The following is a 13,480-nucleotide window of genomic DNA, read 5'->3' on the forward strand; positions in this document are numbered from 1 at the left end:
AAGTACATACCTGCAGTCAAAGGGGATATTCATTCAATATGTGCAGTAAGACAGCCCATGCCTTTGGACGGCCTGTCTCAAACAGAACAAGCTCTGGGTTCTGTGCAAATTTAGAGACCGGTGGCTCACCCTGCACCCAGCAGGCACTGACATAGCTGTCAAATGAATGATTGTTTCCGTTTTATTAAAGTTCAATCGTTTTCAGAAATATATAGGTTGGGTTACAAGTTTGAACTGGATGTTTTAAGAAAAATAAACTCACAGCCAGCCACCAACATCCCTTTACAAAGGGTAGCAGTTTAAAGACTGGAATGGAATTTATATACTACCTGGAGTCCTATCTGGTGTCAAAAGTGTTCACTGTTTCATTTCATTCAACAAACATTGGCACAACACCTCAGCCAGGTAGCACCTGGTGTTGCTGGAACTCAGTTTCCTCACTACCTTGGTCTGGGTGCTGCAATTAAAGCTTAATTATATGCTATCTTGTATTGTTCCTTAATTATTGCGCTTGCATTCATTTACTTCCAACTAGGCTGGATGTCCCTTGGGGGCAGGGACTATTTTATAAATATCAGAATCAGTGAGGGACTTGGCAGAGAGGTGAATCTGCAGAAGTGGGTAAGCACGTATGGTTTGAAGAGAAAGGGAAACAGAACCGAAAGCTATTCATGAACTGTGAGTGTGTGCTAAGTCGCTTAAGTCGTGTCCAACTCTGTGTGACCCTATGGACTGTAGCCCGCCAGGCACCTCTGTCCAAGGGATTCTCCAGGCAAGAATACTGGAGTGGGTTGCCATGCCCTCCTCCAGGGGATCTTCCTGACCCAGGAATTGAACCTGAGTCTCCTACATTAGTAGCTGGGTTCTTTATCACAGGTGCCACCTGGGAAGTACATTTGCGAACTATAGTAATACATAATACATAATAAGATACCTTAATAATAAGGGTGCCCACATTGGTTGTTAGTTAAGTAGAGTATTTCTTTAATAATAAAAAGTAAAATTCAAATCTGCATTTTCCCATTAAGGGGAGGTTTTGCATATTCATATCATTGCTGTGATCCCCCAAATGCTTTGCTTTCTGTTCTTCTTTTGAATGCAAAAGAAGAATGTTTCCTTGAGGATAAGAAGGAAAAGGAGGAACCAGTCTTTGGTGAATTGTTTGATGGCGGAATTAGCCTATACTAGGATTTTTCAACAGTGTCACTATTGACAATTCAGACCAGGTAATTCTTTGTGGTGCAGGGCCATCCTGTGCATTGCAGGACATTTCGCAGTATCATTGCCCTATACCTGTTTAGATGCTGGGAGCACCACTACCCCCAGTTGTGACAATCAAAAATACTTCCAGACATTGCCAAAATGTCTCTTGGGGGCAAAAATCACCCCTAGTTGAGCACTATATCCTTTAGGGACTTTGGAGTTTTTTTAAGGAGATTTTTCTTATGTTAACAAATGGCGGACCATTAGGGAAGGGAAAGAATATTTAGTGTTTCTTTGGTGTGAGCTAGGCACTGTACCCATGTTTTTTAGTTCATCTTACAGATAAAGAAACTGAGGTTCAGAGAGAGAAAAGAGCCTGCCGAAAAGCATAAAACTAGCTCGACAGTAAAAGCAGGATTGCAAACCAGGCTTGTCTGACTGCAAAGCCTCTAGTCCTTTCCTGCACACTCCCCACCGTCTCACTGCAAGAAAAACAGTACACTTCAAATTGAAGGTGAACTGACTGCAAACTCCACAAGTAAGTCCAAAAATATTTAAAACTTTGGGGGGTGGGGAGGGGATTGGTTTCTTCTATCCTTTAAATTTATTTGAATTTGAATCTATATGCCCACACATACAGGCACTAGGGTCCTTCACTACCGTTGTGGCTCTTGGTCTTATCTCTGAAAAACACAGAACACAATGGAACAGCTTCAATTCTCCTCGTTACAAATTATACAAAAGCCAGAGGCTAACGGTGCCAAAAGCAACTGGTATTGTTTACATAAGGGCTGAAAGCTAATAGTTAACTTTCTCTCCTGTTAATTCCAGAAACAGTAAATAACGCCTCACTTTACAACTACAAACGAGTGAGCGCGAGTAAAATGTCATAAAATGGAGAAGAAAACATGAAAGCCAAGGAAGATGGAAAGGCTGGTCGTGACGTTCACTCCCTCCGGCCTTTCGCTCTCGCTCGGCGGGCCGGGGCTGCGCGGCCTGGGTCTCCATTGCCCCCGCCCAGCGTCCGTCGGTGGCGCCCGGAGCCTGCTGGCGGCCTTTCCCGCCCTGGGGCGAGCTCGGCCTGTGTCGGTGAAGCCGGTCCCAGAGCCCGGCCTGGAAAAACAACAGCGAGAAACTTTGGCTCGGTTGGCGGTTCAAGTGAAAACAGGCAAACACTCAAGTTTGGTTCGGGGCTGCAGCCGCCGGGTCGGATTTGGGGGATGGTGGTGGGGGGGAGGGAGGCGGGGGCGTCACCACTCGGTCAGGTTCAAGTACGCATGTGCGCGAGGAGTCGCTCGGGCACTTATTGAGCGCCCACTGTCTACTGGCGGCCGGGGTGTGCACGCCGGGCGCGCGGCGGGGTAGTGGGGGCGGGGGGCGCGGGCGCGTGTGGCCGGCGAGAGGCGCGCGGGCGGCGGGCGCGCACGGCGCCGGGGGCGGGGGGCGCGCGCGGGGAGGGCGGCTAGGGGGTGTGTCTCCAGCCTGGCCCGGGCGCTCGCTGGCTGGCGCGCGCCTCCGCTCCCTTCCCGGGCTGGGAATCCGGGCCGGGTTGTGGCCGCGGCCGCGTACGTGAGCGCAGTGTCCCGGAGAGGGAGGGCAGGCCGGCCAGGTGGGCGCGAACGGAGCCTCGGCGGGCGGGCGGCCGCAGCGGAGCGGAGCGGAGCGGGGCGGTGGGCCGCGCCGGGCGGGCGGGGGCCGCGCCAGCCGCAGCCCCAAACCGAGCCGAGCTGTCCGAGGGGGAGCTGCCTGGCCCGCGCCGCCACTCGTGGCGGGGCGAGGTGAGCTGCGCGAGAACCTCGCGGCGCTGCAGCCCGGGGACGGGGGGCGGCCCGGGAACTTCCCACGCTCTGCACGCCCGCGGGGGCCGGGCCGGAGGGCCGGGAGGCGGGCGCCGCCGGGGCAGCGGCCGGTCGGGGCGTGGGGGCGCTGCGGCAGTGGCCGCGCCGGCCGGGAGGGGGGTGACTGCGCGCCCTCCCTCCCTCCCTCCCGTGCGCCGCCTTGTTTATCACGCTCGCCGAGGAGTCCCCTCCCCAACTTTGAGCGCCGGTCCGGAGTCGCCTCTCCGCCGGAGGGTGACCTGCCCCCTCCCTGACCCTTTCCGGCTGGGCGGCCGGCCCAGTCGTTCCGGCGCCCCGCGCGTTCCTGCCCGCTCCGCCGAGCGGCCGGGCGGGCTAGTGCCGGGCTCCGGGACGCGCGGCGCGACACACCCTCCACTTCGGGGGCTGGCCCCCACCCTCCCAGTCCACTTCGGCCCTTCTGTCCACCCCCTGCTTCCTTCTGCGCGCCTTCACCCTGCCTCTCCTCGCCGGCAGCCCCGGGCGCAGGCCCTGTGGGCTTGTGGGGTGCCCGGGTGGGGGCCTGGACGGGGAGTTTGTCATGTGCAAACAATTTTCGGGGCAGCGTTTTCTTCCCTGCCTGGGAGTTCGGGGCTCGGCGCCTTCACTTTAGGACGGACTCAGAAGTCTGAAGACGCCCACCTGCTGGGAGCCGAGGGGGTTCCGTGGCCTCTTGGTTTCAGACGGCCTTGGCCAATGCCCGGTGACTTTGGAGAGCTTCCCGCAGGCGAGCGTTCGGATGTCAGGCGGCCAGGTGCAGGGGTTACCTGCAGGCCACTTATCCGTTCTTTACACCCCATATGGTGCAGTTTGCCTGCAAGTGAGTGATCGTGATCAACAGGCATCCAAGGCCTTTTTGACACCCTCCTAAGGTTTTGTGTAAACAGAGATTCCGGGTCTGAGGACACTGGAAACACCAGAAAACAGAGCAGTTGAGTTCAGTTAAGTTTGGAGGACTGCAGGCCTTCTCAGCACTATGCCAGGCTGTCTGGGAGAGAGCACCCAAAGAAAGGTGGAAGTGATTTGAGAGCTCAAGTTCAGATTAACATACTGACTGCCCGAGTGACTAAATGCTGGGGGGCAGGGGGACTGTCAAAGGCAAGGTCAGAGCTGGGGACTGGACTTAGAGTCCTAAGTTATGAAATCAGTTATGCACATGGAAAATAACCCTGGCAAAGGCCAGAGGTAGGGGAGGAAGAAGTAACAGGTGTGAGAGGTCAGAAAGGAATTGCATATAGGAGGAGAAGAGGTTCAGACAGTTATTCAGTGAGGAGGATGTAAAAGATACAGGAGATGATTCCCTCCAGGGTTAATAATCTCGGGGGAGACAGAAAGACTTGAGCATGGGAAATAAGGCCTCAAGATAGGGCACGATTACTTGTCAAGCTGCAAAGTGTAGAATAGGTGCTGTTGGAGTCCAGAGAAGGAATAGGGTAGGAATCCCAGAACTGTTTTCCCAGAGACCCTTGAGGTGGGCCACAAGATGCAAATGGACATGACTTTCCTGAGAGACAGGAGATGTCCTTGGTCAGACCAGGGGAGGTTTCTTGAGCAGTAGGAGTAAAGATGGGGAAGTACGATGATTGAGGTTGTGAACATCCTAGAAGGCCAGGTTGAGGGACTGCACTTTACTCTCTGTGTACCGGGGAGACAGTCAAGGTTTCTGAGCCAGAGAGTGATGTCACGAGAGGGTCTTTGGAAAGATTTTGAAAAGTAATGTTGTTGTTTAGTCCGACTCTCTGTGACCCTGTGGACTGTAGCCCTCCAGGCTCCTCGGTCCATGAGATTTTCCAGGCGAGAATACTGGAGTAGGTTGCCATTTCCTCCTCCAGGGGACCTTCCTGACCCAGGGATCAAACCTGTGTTGACCCGAGTCTCCTGCACTGGCAGGTGGATTCTTTGCTGCTGAGCCACCAGGGAAGCCCTTTGAAAAGTTATGTTACGAGACAAATCAGTAGACTGTTACAGTTGTGGAATGCCCAGGATTTGGACTGGGATAACTGGAAATGCAAAAGTGGATGAGTTTTAGAAGCATTACAGTTTAAATAATTTGTTGACAGGGGCAGGGTGAAGGAGGAGATGAATGCAAATTAATTTTTTGTGGAAATTGATTACACGCCAGGGCCTTGGAGCTGCTGTACTTGGTAACTGGAGAAATCGGAAATGTGTGTTTTGGGGAGAAGTAATTGATACTCGGGCTGTAAAGAAGTTTCTTTTGTTGGATAAGAAGTTGAAACATAGGTGTCCTGCTAGCAGCTGCATCCCTGAGATTGGTGGGAAACCAGGGTGTATAGGGTGGGAAAGGCTGTGGGAGCTGGGGGACAGAAGGCACTATGATGAGTGTCTTCTTGGTCATGGGGGGTGCAGTAGAGGATGTTGGTGAGGGGATCTGGGGGTCTGAGTTGGAAGGCTTTGTTCTGTCTTGCCATTTAGATGACACCACCTGGTCCTGAACCTGAAGTTAGCAAAGCAGCTCGGCGGAATTGAGGCTCCAAGGAATATGGGACACTTTTTCTTCTAACTGGGAGGGAAGGATTGGAGAATGGCGGGAACTAGAATGGAATTCACTAAGCACATAAATTGCTGGACTTTGAAACGTGTTGAGTTTTGCTCTCCACAGAGACCTTCAGTCTAGTCCTGGTGACCCATTGCAAGTGTGCATGGGGGAAGCATAAGACGAGGGGACAGCCAGATGATCTAAAAGAGGAAGAAGGACATTTTGGACCCAAATTTGGGATAGTGCCTTTTCCAGGGCCAGGTTCCTCCTAACCGGAGCCCTAGCCAGGTCGCAGGAAGCCAGCCACCTGCCTGCCTGCCTGCAGAGGGTGCTTCCCCTGAGCCCTGAATTCTGCTTTCCTGTTGCAAGGCTGAGCAAGGGTGATTTGCTGAACAAATTCCCCAAGCCTCAGCTTGCAACATCCCAGGGCTGGTGAATTTGAAGGATATGATTGCACAGAGTTGCAGAATGAGTGACAATGTAATTGCAGCTGCTTAGTCTCCCTCTTCCTCTGAGATGCAGGATCAGTGAATTAGCAGGTCAAACTGGCTCATATGGGGAGAGGTGGCCATCACATATTTTTTGTTCTTTTTAGGGAATATATGACTGTCAAAAAAAAAAAAAAGGTTGCATGGAGCACTGGTGGAACTAATCTACTGATTACAGAACAGTGTTTTCTACACTGTTTCAACCATGACCTACATTAAGAAATAAAATTTACATCATGAACTAGTACACCCGATCATGTATGTAAAAACCTAATTTAAGCTCATGAGTACGACCTCTTTTGCTTGGTGCAATCTCCTCTGATATTTTTATTTAGTGAATTTTTATTGGAGTATGGTTGATTTACAATGTTGTGATGGTTTCAGGTGTACCGCAGAGTGAATCAGTTATTCGTATACATACATCCACTCTTTTTTAGATCCTTTTCCCATATAGATCATTACGGTGTTGCCTAGAGGTCCCTCCTGCTACGCAGGAGACACAGGAAACACGGGTTTGATTCCTGGCTTGGGAAGATTCCCTGGAGGAGGAAATGGCAACCCACTCCAGTACTCTTGCCTGGGAAACGCCATGGACAGCGGAGCCTGGTGGGCCACAGTCCGTGGGGTCACAGAGAGTCAGACATGACTGAGCACAGCACGGTGTGTCTATGTCCATCTCAATCCTGATCATTTCATTTTCTATTCTATTCTTTTTCATTTACAAATGCTTATTGTCTTCCACTAAGTCAACTTATTGCGTCTGTAAAGGATCATAACCCACAGTTAGGAAAACAGTTAAAGAGCATTTTCACAGCGAAGAAGTATTGAGTAAACTGCTTCTGTGCAGAGCGCCCCTGATTAGTGCTGAAGGTGGAAGGAAGCATGAGGAAGGGACTGAACGTTTACAAGCTCCATGAGAGATAAGGTCCGCCTGTGATTAAGGAGCAAGGCAAGGTGATGAAATGCCAAGATGAAAAATAAGTAGCCACGGGGTACAAGGGAAGGAGCTATGCTTGTGTGACTTGGAAACAATTTCTGAAATAGGGAAGGAAGTCTGGGGTGATTCCTTTGTGGTGGCTCATGGTGCCTCACAGGTGGGGGTTTATCACTATGATGCTGCACAGGTGGGGGCCCACGGCCAAGGGTTAGGGGTGTACAGAGTGTGCCGAAGAGGTCCTTGTGAGAGAGGAGGGAGCAGTCAGACTGGAAAGGTTGGTTAGGATCAAAGGGTAGTGGAGGGGTTGTAAACAGGAGGCCCGAAGAATGTGTTCAGTTTGCAGACTGGGGTTGTCCCTGGGAGGTTTTCTGCCACACAGAGGTTTTCAAAAATCAGGAGCAGTCCAGAAAAGTCCAACTCTGAAGTTGGAACTCTCTTAAAAAGTCAGATCAGGCCGGCCTGGGCAGCTGAGTGGGAGATGGGTGACAGCCCCACCCTGGGGGGGTGGTGGGTGGACAGCCATTCAGGTTCCCCTACTCTCTGCTGCTTTAATCCAGTTGGTATCAGTTTCCTGCTCAGCTCTGCAGGCCTTTGGGTTGGTGACCTGAGTTTCCAAGAGACTCAAAGGCCAAGGAGGGAATTTGGGATCGCCGTAGGAGGATTCGGGTGGGAGTGTGATACTGAATTTGAGAGCTTTGTGTGCAGATGACTTGTTTGAGGCTTGTCAATAGTATTTTCTGAGTTGCTGCCAGCTGGCACTTTGAAATATTTTTCTGGTGATTGGAATGGTGCTAATTAGAGATGGCCTTGGACTATATTCTCTGGTGAGGCCGGTTTCTAGTGACCCCCAGGATCTCTCGGTCCTCCCCCTTTCACTTCTGGCTGGCCTGGTTAGGTGGTGACTCCTGGCACATACTTTCTGGGAACCATGTTGAGGTAATAATTTGGTGAGATGTGAGTCACAACTGCCAAGTGCCATTTGACGTTAGGTTCTCAGGAGCTTTGGTTCTGTGGGTCAATAATAAAGGAATGGTAAGGAGACGGTCTCTTTCCTTCTCTTAAATCCTTCCTAGGATGGTCTCGGAGGTGGGCTTCCGAGATCCAGAGACTGATCATCCAGGATGCATAATGACCATGTAATAATTGGTTCAAGACCAGGTGTGAAGACCAGGAAATGACTCCTAGGAAACTCGGGGGTCCATAGCCACCTGTGATTGATAGTCCTTCTCCGGGGGAAGCTGCAGGTGACAGGAACTGAACAAGAACCACCCTGCTTTTTACAGATGTGTGGCCTGACTATTTTAAAATACAGTTTTAAAAAAAATTTATTTATTTATTGAGGACTGTATTGAGTCTTTGTTGCTGTGTGGGCTTTTCTCTAGTTTCAGCGAGTGGGGGCTGCTCTCTAGTGGCGGTGCTCAGGCTTCTCATTGCGGTGGCTTCTCTTGTTGGGGAGCAAGGGCTGTAGGACGACTGGGCTTCAGCAGTTGCCGCACGTGGGCTCAGTAGTCGAGGCTCCCAGGCACTAGGGCACAGGCTCGGCAGCTGTGGCGCACGGGCTCAGCTGCTCCGCCCCAGGTGGGATCTTCCTGACCCAGGGATTGAACCCGTGTCTCCCGCATCAGCAGGTGGATTCTCTACCACTGAGCCACCAGGGAATCCCCTAAAATACAGTCTTTGTTACAAGTCAGAATTGAAATACTTTTTGCCAAATGGCTTAAAAATACGTGACCATAGGATGCAAGGATAACCAGAAGTCAGCCGAATCATATCAAATTAAAACCCATTTCCTGCTTTTTTAAAAATAAGTGTCCAATGCCCCTCTTTCACTTTATACTTCATTTTATTTATTTACTGGCCCCATTAGATCTCATTGCAACACGGAGTCTTTCATTGCATTGTGTGGGCTCCAGAATGCCTATGGGCTCAGTAGTTGCAGTGTGAGGGGTTCTCTAGTTATGGCATGTGGGGTCTTAGCTCCCCGAGCAGGGTTGGAACCCGAATTCCCTGCATCGGAAGGCAGATTCTTAACCACTGGACCACCAGGGAAGTCCCCCATTTCCTGTTTTATATGACGGTTTGGTTACTACATCAGAGAAGCCATGTGTCAGCTATGGTACACTTTGGCTTTAGTAACGTATTTATCAGTTTCTTTAGGTAGGATGGTCCATATTAAATAAGTGGTGGAATGTGGGCTGGGTGGTGGTATTAATTTAATTTGACAGTTGTATGCAAAAACTGTTAATTAGTGGCACTGAGTCAGCCTGGAAAGGGGTCTAAAAATGAGCATCATAGGGTTCTATTCTTGGCGTTGAGCTATTCAACATTTTTTTCCCATCATTGTGGATGAAGATACAGAAGGTGTGTTTGTCAGCATTGTTGACAGTGTAGAGGTGGGAGGAATTGCTTATTTAGTAGATAAACCAAGATTCAGAGATATGCAGAATGAGGGCTCAAATTTTAAAAAAATTCCATAAGGGATAAATGTAAAGTCTGATTTAATTTTTAAAATTTGAATTGTAATGCTTATACATTCTGGTAAGATAATCCCCCTCTTGGAGACCGCATCCCAAATGTACATGATGCTTTGTACACAGAGATTATTTGGAGGTTTTTTTTTTTCCCTTAAACTATAATGAGAAATTGGAAACAACTTAAATATCCAGTAGTGTGACTGGGCAGGAAGTAATCCGTAAGTGATTCTGATGGCTGTGTCTTCATCATGGAATATTTTGCCATTAAAAATCATGTTTAGGAATACTTTAAAATAACATGGACAGATGTTTCTGCGAAAAGTTAAGGAGCATCTAGAGGATGATTTCAAATCTTTCTAAGTTTTTGGAAATAGTTTTATTTATTCTGAGTGTGCTGGAGCTTCGTTGCTACTCGTGGGCTTTTCTCTCATTGCGACAAGCGGGGGCTCCTCTGCAGTTGTGGTGCATGGGCTTCTCATTGTGGTGGCTTCTTGTGTCGCGTTGCACGGGCTCTGGGGCCCTCAGTCTTCAGCAGTTGCAACACGTAGGCTCAATAGTTTTGGCGCATGGGTTTAGTTGCTACAAGATATGTGGGATCCTCCCGGATCAGGGATCGAACCTGTGTTTCCTGCATTGGCAGGCGGATTCTTTGCCACTGAGCCACCCAGGAAGCCCCTATGATTTCAAATCTTAAAATTAAAAAAGTGCATAGAAAATGACTGGGAGGAAATAGTCCAATAAGTTTAATACCAAGATACTAATATTGGTTACTTCTAGATAGATGAGTTGAGTGACTTTATTTTTTTTAACATTTTAAGTTTGCCATTTATATTTTTTATAGGGTGTATGTATGTCACAGCAGGAAAAACACTACCATATAGGTATTTTTAAAATATACTTTATTTTCTTGAGCAGTTTTCTATTCACAGTGAAATTGAGAGGAAGGTAAAGAAATTTCCCACATACTCCCTGCCCTTGACATGCACAGCCTCTCCAGCCATCAACATCCCCTACCAGATGGTACATTTGTTGTAACTGATGAACCTACACTGACAATTACTAATCACCCCAAATCCACAGTTTATATTAGGATATTCTGATTTTGGACAAATGTATCCACTGTTACAGTATCATATAGAGTATTTTCACTGCCCTAAAATCCTCTGTGCTCTGCCTATTCACCTGTCCCTCTCCCTAACCCCAGGTAGCCCCTTTTATTTTTACTGCCTTCACAGTTTTGCTTTTTCTAGAATGTTATATCATCGGAATTGTACAGTGTATTGTCTTTTCAGATTGGCTTGTATCACTCGATAATATGCATCTAATCTTCCTCCGTGTCCTTTCCTGGCTTCTTTTCAGCATTTCTTTTTAGCACTGAATAATATCCCATTATCTGGATGTAGCACAGTGTATTTATCTGTTCACCTTGGCTGCTTCCAAGTATGGGCAGTCATTATGAATGAAGCTGCTCTAAACATCTGTGTGCAGGTTTTTATGTGGATGTCATTTTTCAGCTCCTTTGGATAAATACCAGGGAATGCAACTGCTGAATCGTATGGTAAGAGAGTGTTTAGTTTTGGAAGAAACCACCAAACTGTTTTCCAAAGTGTCTGCACCACTTTGCATTCCCACCAGCAGTAAGTGAGAGTTCCTGTTGCTCTGTATCCTCACCAGCATTTGGCGTTGTCAGTTATCTGGATTTTGGCCATTCTCATCGGTGGATAGTGGTATCATTTTAATTTGCATTTCTTTAATGACTGGTGATCACATCTTTTCATGTGCTTTTTTGGTTATCTGCATGTCTTCTTTGGTGAGGTATGTGTTAAGGTCTTTGGCTAGCTTTTTAAAGTTGAGTTGTTTGCTTTCTTACTGTTGAGTTTTAAGAGTTCTTTGTATACTATGGATAATAGTCCTTTATCAGATGTGTCCTTTGCAAATATTTTCTCCCAGCCTGTGGTTTGTCTCTTCACTCTCCTGAAGACTATTTTTAAAAAACATTTTATCGTTCAGGGACAGGATGGGGTAAAGGTAGATGATTCATTCAGTGACTAATCTTGAGTTATTTACCTGCTATGTGTCAAGCACTGACTGGAGTCACAAAAGAAGACTCAGTCTCTGACCTGAATTTGATGATCTGGTTGAAAGCAGGAGACCAACAGTCAAACAGACAAGCACAGTGTAGCCGCGATGGTCCTCCAGGTGCCAAGGAGGGGGCAGATTATGTGGGAAAAAGTTTGAGATTGTTCTGTTGTTCACAAGTTTAATGGGAGCCCTGAGTGACCATAGGTTTTTTTTTAGAAGTTAGTGTTAGTTGTTTGGTCACGTCTGACTCTTTGAGACCCCATGGACTGTAGCCCACAAGGCTCCTCTGTCCATGGAATTCTCCAGGCAAGAATACTGGAGTGGATTGCTGTTCCCTTCTCCAGGGGATCTTCCCAACCCAGGAATCGAACCCTGGTCTGCTGTCTTGGCAGGGAGATTCTTTACCATCTGAGCCACTAGGCAAGCCCTATTTTAGAATTCAAGTCCTGTTCATAACTGGATCAAAAATTCATCAGTCCAATCACAGGATCTGGTTTTAATGACCTCTGCTGGTCTTGTGACATTTGGACCACTGTGGGGCTATGATTTTAAAGAAACAAGAACAAAGAAGACTTCACCCACAGGAAGGAGACTGGGATGCTGTGGGATTAGGAATGACAGGAGTATACTCAGGGGCGTGGATACCCAGTAGTGCTTTCAAATATCTTCATGGTTATTGACTTTCATTTCTGCTCCTGGTGTTAGAATATGACCAGTGGATGGAACAATTACTTTATCCTCTCTAGCTTCAGATTCTTCGTCTGTAGAATGGTTGCTTTACATGATTCCTTACCTGTTGAATGATTACACTGAAGGTGGTGAGCTTTAAGGTTCCTTTAAACCATAAAGACTGGGAGACCAGATTTCAGTTCTGTTGGAAAAGGAATTTTTTTTAAATCTGATTTTTTTATTTAGCTGTGCCAGATCTCAGTTGTGGCACACAGAATCTTTGATCTTTGTTGCCTTGCGGGATCTTTAGTTCCGACATTTGAACTCTTAGTTGCAGCATGTGGGATCTAGTTCCCTGCTGCTGCTGCTAAGTCACTTCAGTCGTGTCCGACTCTGTGTGACCCCATAGACGGCAGCCCACCAGGCTCCCCTGTCCCTGGGATTCTGCACTGGGAGTGTGGAGTCTTAGCCACTGGACCACCATAGGAGTCCCAGAAAAGGAATTTTCTAGCTGGCAGTTCTGACCAACAGTGGAAGTGTCTTCCCATGGAGTAGTGAGCTCCCCATCATTGGAGGTATTCAACTTGGGCTGAATGCTGTGGATTAAGGGTGCTGTAGAAGAGAACAGGCTGGCTTCCAAAGTCCTTTCCAATTTTTAGGTTATTGTGTGACTTGTCAAAGCTGAAAGATAGTGTGAAATATGGGATATACCTCTAATTGTACAGTACTAGGGTCAACATCATCATTGTAAACTTTTTAGAAAATGTTAATGAGTGGGTCTCAACATTTTCAAGAAATCCTCTGGGGTCATTTTAGAAAGGAGGAATAGAACTATTTGATGGTGGCTCAGGAGTCCGCTTGTGGCCATGACTGCCGAAAATTGAATTTTGTCTTTAGGAAAAGCAAGAAGACAGAGGTGGAGTGGAAATGGCAAATAACAATAAACAAAGCAGGTTGACATATGGAAGACTAACGTGTTTATTGGGCAGTTGTATTCAGTACAATGAATGAGTCAAGATGGGGACCTTTAATTGACTCCTGGGGTCCTCTGCTTGGCTGTGGAGGACCTGAAAGTGTCCTTGACTATCTCCTTCCTCATGTTTTCCAGGCAGATTTATATTACCAGGTTATTGTTATTATGGTCAGTCACTCAGTTGTATCCGACTCTTTGTGACCCCATGGACTATAGCCCGCCAGGCTCTTCTGTCCATGGGAATTCTCCAAGGAAGAATACTGCAGTGGGTTGCCATTTCCTTCTCCTGGGGATCTTCTGGACCCAGAGATTGAATCTCGAA

General features: G+C 48.0%; 1 protein-coding gene across 5 annotated transcripts in view; it reads left to right on the top strand.

The window, feature by feature from the left end:
- The first annotated feature begins 1,604 nt into the window (after positions 1-1,604).
- ZNF395 (zinc finger protein 395) overlaps positions 1,605-13,480 on the top strand; it is a 48,796-nt gene continuing 36,920 nt past the window's right edge. Inside the window, exon 1 of one of the 5 annotated variants that reach the window (XM_061132912.1) lies at positions 1,605-1,741. Coding sequence is in view for 2 of the 5 variants with exons in the window: in XM_061132909.1 (XP_060988892.1) it covers positions 2,112-2,371 (260 nt within the window). In the remaining 3 variants the exon portion in view is untranslated. Of the gene's footprint in view, positions 1,742-2,055; positions 2,372-2,685; positions 2,813-2,852; positions 2,982-13,480 lie in introns of those variants that run through there. The other 4 variants (XM_061132909.1, XM_061132908.1, XM_061132911.1 and 1 more) reach the window with 4 other exon arrangements.

Source organism: Dama dama, chromosome 29, assembly GCF_033118175.1.
Source record: "Dama dama isolate Ldn47 chromosome 29, ASM3311817v1, whole genome shotgun sequence".
Taxonomy (NCBI): Eukaryota; Metazoa; Chordata; class Mammalia; order Artiodactyla; family Cervidae; genus Dama; species Dama dama.